The 8701-nt window shown below is 47.5% G+C and overlaps 1 protein-coding gene across 5 annotated transcripts in view; it reads left to right on the top strand.

The window, feature by feature from the left end:
- The window catches only part of LOC105509075, a 280070-nt gene that overhangs the window by 57670 nt on the left and 213699 nt on the right, over positions 1-8701 (top strand). For 4 of the 5 annotated variants that reach the window (XR_001001379.1, XR_001001381.1, XR_001001382.1 and 1 more), the window contains exon 1: positions 1133-1843. Coding sequence is in view for 1 of the 5 variants with exons in the window: in XM_011938181.1 (XP_011793571.1) it covers positions 1679-1843 (165 nt within the window). In the remaining 4 variants the exon portion in view is untranslated. Of the gene's footprint in view, positions 1-1132; positions 1844-8701 lie in introns of those variants that run through there. The other variant, XM_011938181.1, reaches the window with a different exon arrangement.

Raw genomic sequence — 8701 nt, 5'->3', positions numbered from 1 at the left:
CCTCATTCTGTGGCCCGGGCTGGAGTGCAGTGGTGTGATCTTGGCTCACTGCAACCTCCGTCTCCTTGGTTTAAGTGATTCTCATTCCTTGGCCTCCCAAATAGCTGGAATTACAGGCATGCGCCACCACAGCCAGCAAATTTTTGTATTTTTAGTAGAGACAGGGTTTCACTATGTTGGCCAGGCTGGTCTTGAACTCCTGGCCTCAAGGGATCCACTAGCCTCAGCATCACAAAGTGCTAGGATTACAGTCATGAGCCATTGTGCCCAGCCTCAAACCCTTTTCCTGTGATTTTTTTTTTTTTTAAGCTGTGTGATCTTGTGGAAATTGCTTCACTTCTCTGGGCTTCAAATTTCTCATCTCTAAAGTTGGTTAACAATAATCTACAACTCATAGTTTTTTTGTGAGGATGAAATGAGGGTTTCATACACGCAGAAAGCCTGGAAGTAACTTTTAGCTGCAGCCATTATGGGCAAGAATCCCTCACTAGGTAACTTAAAGCGATGGATCAGGGAACAGACTTGGGAGACAGACTGTCTAGCCTCAGATTTAGGCTCCTCTCTTACTAGTCTGAAACAGAATGGTTGTCTGTTCCTCCATTTATTCATCTGGAAAACAGGGCAGGAGTCCCAGTGTATTTGAGAGATCATATCAGATGGAGAAGCCAGAGGTTTTAGCAGGTACCTCATAGACATTCCCCAAAGGGCAGTTATTGTTATCATTGGATGGGCTGGGGAGTATTAAGCCTCCAGCTCTAGGCATTATGGATCAATTTGTTCCTGAGTTATCTTTGGAGTAATTTAAATACACTGGATTGGGAAGACAAAGCTATTGTCCTACTGGTGGAAGAGTGCTGGGTACCTGGCAGGTACTCAGTAATTACTGAATGAATGAGTAAGAACAGAACAGGTCCCAGACCCTGCCCTGAAGAGGCTCACAGTGCAGGACAACGCCTGGAGCCAGGCCAGGGTTTTGTGGTTGTCTTTAAAAAGAAACAAAACAAAGAACTACTTCCTACCAGCTGACCCTAAACCTCTCAGCTCCCTGCAGGGACCTCTCAGCCCTGCAGGGGAGCCCAGGCTGTGTGCCAGGCCTGGCCTTGCTGTCAGCTTTCTAAGCCAGTCACAAATGTTCTCCCCTCAACTTTATAATGGATGCCCCACAGCCTCCTCTCCCCTCCCAGGGTGGTCCCGAGGCTCCGAGCAGCTGGCAGTTCCCTGTCTGAGAGGTCCTTGGTGCCGCAGGGGAGGCAGCTCTCACCTGAAGTCCTCCCTGGACGCTGGTCTCAATTTTGTGTGTTACCAGTTATGGAGAATTATTTTTAGTGAGTTACACTCTGTTAGGGCCAAACACAAGGAGGAAAGAGTGACCGAATACTGCTCTGGGTCAGTGACTATGACAAGACTGTTTTTTTTCTTCTTCCCTGTTGCAGGCCTGATCTTTTGGCCAGAAGGAGATTAAAAAGATGCCCCTCAAGATGGCTGTGCCTGTCAGCTGCATGGAGCTTCGTTCGAGTATTTTCTGAGCCTGATGGATTTACAGTGATCTTCGGTCGTCTGAGGAATAACTCTGGTGGAACAATGCACTGGAATGACACACGCCCTGCACATTTCAGGATACTAAAAGTGGTTTTAAAGGAGGCCCTGGCTGAATGCCTCATGGATTCTTACAGCTTGGATGTCCATGCGGGATGAAGGACCGCAGCTGGCTGCGAGGACTGAGATCTCTGTTTACTTGGGTCTCTGCCAACTTCCTTTGGGTCTCCCTATTGAATGTAAGACCCCTACTCTTCCTGGTGAAGCATCTGATGCATGTTCCGTCCGGCGCTCAGCTGGGCTTGAGGTGAGGCTGTCCTGGCTGGTGGCGGAGGGTTCACTGGGATGTGGCTGGTTGGCTCAATGAGCTGGCATTTAATGAGCACCCTGTGTATGGCTGGTGTGATGCTGGGTGCCTGGGGGGCACAGATGGAACGAAAAAGGTCCTTCCTGGAAGCCGTTACTGTTTCCTGCGCTGACGTGTGTTATTGTACCTGTCACCATTTCTGATTTTCTCAGTTTACCTATCTGTCACCTCCCTATAAAGTGCCTCTGCTGTTGGTTCTGTGCCCTTAAGACATTGTGTGTCACTTGGCACAGTCTCTCATACTGCAGAAAGGGAAAATTAAGACAGGATTGTTAATGAATTAAGACATGGGAGATTCAATGGAAAGATATGCATGGGGGGATAATTTCTTGGCTCTGTGCTCAAAGCCAGGAACAACATAAGGCCATACGGCTGGTACTGTGAGGGTTGTGTGTGGGCAGATGCATGTGGAGGCAGGCAGGCCTGGGTGTGATTCTTTAACACATACACACTGCATGCCTCCATGCAGACTGATGGATTCCTCTCCCTGCAGTGAAGGGTTAAGTAAGTATTATCACACGCCACAGGACTGGAGTTGAAGATCGCCAAGTAGCCATTGAAATGCTGATCACATGACAGACACTCAGCATGTGGTGGGTGATGTTGGCTGGGGGTAGCTTCTGGGGATGGTGGACGTTTCTTGGCCCTGATGATCTTTCCAAGCAGAGCCAGGGAGGCAGTGCTGGACTGTGACCTGGGCACAGCTGGTTGGCGTGGACAGTTGATTAAAGGTCAGTTTCCCTGCAGCCCATGGGAAGGCAGAGTGACAAGTCCGTGGCAGATGAGGAAATGGAGTCTCGTGCCAACTGGAGGGAGGGAGCAGCCGGGTTGGCCACAAAGGCCTGTTGTAGTTCTGCAGCTGACAAATGGAAGGACTGGCCTCTCAGGTCCGGGCCTGATGGCCTGGGAGGCTGCTAGCTTTGAGCGACGAGTGCCAAGCTGCCTGAAGGAGAGTTGCAGCTCGAACAGCAGGTGGTCCAGCTCTCAGGCCACTTGAGGTCACCTGGCATGTGGCGGCTAAGACCACAGTTGGGGTGGGGCCTTGAGTCTGATTTTGATTGGATTCCTAGTTCTGCTCACGGCTGACAGCACTTTCTCAGACAGGCTTCCCTGACCTCCTAAAGTAAATAATGTCCCTCTAGGTGTTACATGCTGTTTGTTCTCACCCATAGCTCCTAGATGTGTTATAATTGTATTTTCATTTGTGCAAGTTACTGGGTTTCATGTCTTTCTCTCACACTAGAAAGTAATCTTTCTGAGTTCAGGAAATGCATTTGGCATGCTCACAGGCTAGACACGTAGTAGGCATTTTATTTGTTGCATCACAGTGGCCTTGATCAAATATGGTGACTCTCAGTGGTTTCCTCTTGGTTTCTTTGAAAAGGTCAGACAGAAGGGAAACACTTTTTTTTTTAGTATATCTATGACTTAACCCAGCAATCCCATTAGGAGAGCAATGGTGTATTCATTACACAGTTGAGCGCCTTGAGGCTCTGAGGGGCCATGTACCTTGCCCAAGGTTATTTATCCAGGAGAAGGCAGAGCCAGAAGCTGAGAGCTGCCTGTGTTTTACACAGAACCAGGCCCTTTTAGCTGAAGACTTTTGCGATTTTGGCAAGGGTGTGTGTGACGGTGAGCTGCAGCACGTGCTGGGCTGTGCTTGCTATACTGTGGTCACGTAGAGGCAGGCAGAGGAGTCATTTCACGGGGGCTGCTGAGGGTCTGGAGAGAGGCCCACAGTGGTGAGCAGAGAGGTTCTGGGATGGGAGGGGGTCAGCTGGGAACGACAGAGGCAGCACACTCCCCACTCCCTTGTGCCTTCCCGGCCCTCTCTCAACCCTTCCTGCCCTCTCCCCACACCCTATCGTGGTGGCAGCTGTGCCTCACTTATCACATGGTCCATAGCTCTGTTTTTTCCCCTTTTATCAGTTACTGCCTAGAACAACCCAATTGTGGTGGTCTGGGTTATCTCCCGCTCTTCACAGTAGGACCAGAGTGGGCTCAGGCACCAAAGGACACAGAATGGTTATGGCAATGAATAAGATTCCTTCTCTGTGTCAGCAAGGACACTGATGTAGTAATAATGTCCATTTATTAAGCCATGATCTCTACAGGGCACATGGCACCTGTTTTTCCATTCAAACCTCAAAACAGACCTATGAGATACACACCATTATGGTGATTATCAGTTTTACTGTTTTTTTGTTTTGTTTTGTTGTTGTTGTTGTTTTTGAGACTGAGTCTTGTTCTGTCACCTAGGCTGGAGTGCAGTGGCACAATCTCGGCTCACTGCAACCTCCGCCTCCCTGGTTCAAGTGATTCTCGTGCCTCAGCCTCCCGAGTAGCTGGGATTAGAGGCATGCGCCACCACACCTGGCTAATTTTTGTTGGCCAGGCTGGTCTTGAACTCCTGACTTCAAATGATCTGCCTGCCTCGGCCTCCTAAAGTGCTGGGATTACAAGCATGACCCACTTTGCCCAGCGTGTTTTACCATTGAAGTAACTGGAGCACCCAGAGGGAAATCAAGTGTCCACAGGGAATACAGGCAGCATTTGGACAGCCCTGTCTAACTCCAAAGCCACTGCACAACATTGCCTGGAGCTGAGAGACGCACATTCTCCCTTCTTGGCCACCGGTGACTGTGACCTTGGGCAAACTACCTCTCCTTTTTGGGCCTTAGTGCATTCATTCACAGGGAAACTGGCTAACTTGTCTTCTCAGCTGGGAGACTTGAGAGTGAAAGGGGCACTATATTACTTACTGTGGGACGACAGGTGTACACAAGGACGTGGTTGGGCAAACCAGGCCTAGTGGCTCCCAGACTCATCAATTAGGTGGTGGGTGCTGGTGCTGCTGGTGCATTATGCATCCAAGGCAGCTCTCCCAGTTTTCCCTGGACTTTTGCCTGAACAGTTTGCATTTCTGCTCATGGTGCAAGAGCTTGCTATCCTGATTTCATGTCACAAACCTGCCTTCAGCCACTTAGAAGAGCCCTGTTACCCCTGACTACTGCTAGAGCAGTCCCAACCTGTGTTGTTTTCACTTGATGGGCTCCTGGAATGATTGACAGCACACTCTCCACACTCTGTAGTCGTAGAGGCTGCCTTGCCACCCACACTGACATCCTGGCCAGGTTCCTGGAGATGGCCTGGCATCTTGGACCTGTTCCCCATGGGGTGCCTGGAGCCCCTGACGGTCTACCCAGGGTGGCCATGAGAGAAGGGCTGTGACTTAGTCATCTCCAGAGGTTCTCAGTGAACAGCCCAAGGTTGCTTAAGAACTGGTGTGTATGAATACCTGGAATGTGCCCAGTTGACCTTCTAATCTGGTGAGGGGGACCTTCTCCCTCTTATACATATGAACAAACTGAGGTTCAGTGAGATCCAGAAAGCTGCCACGGTTATTGATGGAGACAGCAGAGAAGCTGGTATTTGCACTCCCACCTGTCAGCCTCGACACCCCTACTCCTGTCCAACCAGTGTTTCTCAAAGTGTGCTGATGAGCAATGCAAGATGATTTCAGGTTATAGATAAGAATAAAAAAAAATTTTTGTGTTTAACTCAAATTAGAAAAAGACAACAATTGGTATGTGAGACCTGTGATTTTGCAGATAATACTGCTTAGGATGTTGGTATTTAAGTTAAGAAAACGTCAACTTTTCAAAAGTACTGTTAGCAACATGTGGACCTAGTTTTCCTGAAGAGGACTGCATTGGGGCACCGGTAATTGTTTCTATTTGTGGTGCTCTGGCTGTGTGGCTCTGTGTGCGTCACTGGAGGCAGTGTCTGAGCCTGTGACTTGAGTAGTAGCTCTGTGTCATGTCTGCTGATTCTCCCCAAATCCTGAAGATTCATGATGAAGTGACTGCACAGCTTAGTCTGAAGCTAGATTGAAAATAATAAGGATCCTAGAATGACAGCACTTTACAATCCTATAATTTGGCTCAAATTGCCTGCAGTTACTCTCTCAGCCCTGCCTGTTATATTCGTTCAGCACCCAAAGTTTTTCAGTCAATTCCTGAGTTAATTATTCTCTGGTATTAAATTATGAAATAGTAAATATATTTCCACTATGCAATCAATTGGTGACTTTATTCATTTATTCTTTTCATTCATTTATTCTCAACAAATCGAAGATAAGGGCTGGGCACCGTGGCTCACGCTTGTAATCCCAGCACTTTGGGAGGCCGAGGTGGGCAGGTCACCTGAGGTCAGGAGTTCAAGACCAGCCTGGCCAACATAGTGAAACCCCATCACTACTAAAAATAGAAAAATGAGATGGGTGTGGTGGCATGTGCCTGTAATCCCAGCTACTCAGGAGGCTGAGGAAGGAGGATCACCTGAACCTGGGAGGTGGAGGTTGCAGTGAGCCAAGATTGCACCACTGCACCCGAGCCTGGGTGACAGAGTGAGACTCCATCTCCCAAATAAATAAATAAATAAAAAGATAATATTACCTACCCCAGGAGTCTATTTTGAGAATTAAATAAGAGAGCATATTAAAAGGTTTCATTTAGTGCCAGGCATATAATATGTACTCAGGGAATACTAGTTTTTTTAAATAAAATTTTAAAATGGGATTAGAAGACCAAAGCATATAGGCATAAAGGTTTAAAAAATTTTGAAGATGAGGCCGGGCGCGGTGGCTCAAGCCTGTAATCCCAGCACTTTGGGAGGCCGAGACGGGCGGATCACAAGGTCAGGAGATCAAGACCATCCTGGCTAACATGGTGAAACCCCGTCTCTACTAAAAAATACAAAAAACTAGCTGGGCGAGGTGGCGGGCACCTGTAGTCCCAGCTACTTGGGAGGCTGAGTCAGGAGAATGGTGTGAACCCGGGAGGCGGAGCTTGCAGTGAGCTGAGATCCGGCCACTGCACTCCAGCCTGGGTGACAGAGCGAGACTCCGTCTCAAAAAAAAAAAAAAAAAAAAAAAATTGAAGATGAGTGAGTTGCTAAAATTTTACATTACATTTAGCTCTGAGCTTCCTAGTTAGTACAACATGCTAAGTAGGTTATATTTGTGTCTAAAGTAAGGATTGGCAAACTTTTGTATCAAGGGCTAGGTGGTAAATGTTTTCAGCTTTGCAGGCCACGCAGCTCTGTACTGCTTGTCAGTTCTGCCTTTGTATCTTGAAAGTAGCCATAGATAAGATGTAAATGAGTGGGTGTGGCTGTGTGCCAATAAAACTTTATTTACAAGAACTGGCAGTGGGCCCATAGGCTGTAGTTTGTCCTTGGCCTAAATAAAGGAAACATGTTTGTCTTTGAAAGGCAGAAACTTCTCCAGGTTCATAAACACTGAAAAACAATTGTTACAAGATGTAATATTTCTGTGAGACTTGTTAAGCAGCCTATGCACAATGCTTTCATTAGGCTTTTACAGAAAACTTAGAAGATGGCCTTCTAATTCTCTTACTGTTCATTTAGCAGACATTTGTTGAGGGTTTACTATGTCCTAGGCTCCGATATCGATACATGGTAAAATGTAAAGGCGTGTGCATTTTGGCAGGGGATGCTGCATTGACTAGGAGGGGTCTTGGTGATAGTTTTTGGAGGTCAGTTTAGAGAGTTTCGGGAGGTCAGTTTAGAACAGTATTGGACATACTTTTCTGTCCCCGAATTACACGCAGGCCTCAGTGGTAACTTGAGTGGGCTTTTGGTCCGGCAGGCCTGGGCTGTAGGGACAGTCACTTAGCTTCCTGCCTCAACAGTGGTTGTGTCATGAGATCTTGGCCCTCTTTGACCGATAGCTACAATTATTTGAAGAATGTGGTTTTTAGAACAAAATTAAATCAGGTTTTGAAGCTTTGCTATTTTATACCTGCTGTGTCATCTTGCTCAAGTTTTTATTTTTTTCTGTCTACAGGATTTTGTTTTATTTTTATTTATTATGTATGTATTTTATTTTAAGCTCTGGGGTCCATGTGCAGGATGTGCAGGTTTGTTACATGGTAGACGTGTGCCATGTGATTTGCTGCACCTATCAACCCATCACCTGGGTATTAAACCCAGCAGGCATTAGCTATTTTTCCTGATGCCTTTCCTTCCCCGTCCCCCTCCCCATAGGCCCCAATGTGCTCAAGTGTTTTAATCTTTCTTCATCTGCAAACGGTAACACCCCTGAATCTCTATTTCTTACTCTAATGCTGGCTATTAGCTCTCTATGTTAGTTCCTCTGCCTGGGGGCTGGGTGGGAGGCGACTGACCTCACCCCTTGAAGCTGTCTCCTGGCTTTCCCAGCTACAGCCTGTGTGTGTGAAGATTGCAGCGCCCTTCTCCTGTGTAACAAACCTGGAGAAAACACTGGCCTGTGGAATTTCAAAGTTAATGAAGGGAACAGATTCCAAGAGGGTCTCTGTTTGACCTTCCACCCCTTCCCCAACCCCCTGTTATCCCTGAGCGACTTTGGGGGCAAGCATAGGTTTGTAGGCACTACAAAGAAGAACTCTCACGCTGTAGTGCAGGACCGTGACCTTGGCCTCTGGATGTCTGGGCCAGGTGGGTGCATTTGGGCCTCTTCCCTACAGCACCTGGTTAGCCTGCGAGAGACCATAGGGAGCAACCAGGGCAGGCTATCTTAAGAGACGGGAGCGTATTTGATAAGGTTGGAAAATGATTCTCAGCTGTCCATAGGAAGAGCAGAGTAAGGGGCTATGTGAGAAGTTTGGAAGAAGGCCCAGTTCCAAAAATGAAGATAGAAAGAGGAAATAAATAAAGAGGAAAGAAAGAAAGAAAGAGAGAGAAGACGGAAGGAAGGAAGGAAGGAAGGAAGGAAGGAAGGAAGGAAGGAAGGAA

This window comes from Colobus angolensis, unplaced genomic scaffold (assembly GCF_000951035.1).
Source record: "Colobus angolensis palliatus isolate OR3802 unplaced genomic scaffold, Cang.pa_1.0 Scaffold17, whole genome shotgun sequence".
Taxonomy (NCBI): Eukaryota; Metazoa; Chordata; class Mammalia; order Primates; family Cercopithecidae; genus Colobus; species Colobus angolensis.
The sequence above is the reverse complement of the archived record's forward strand: the minus strand, read 5'-3'. Positions and strand labels throughout refer to the sequence as shown.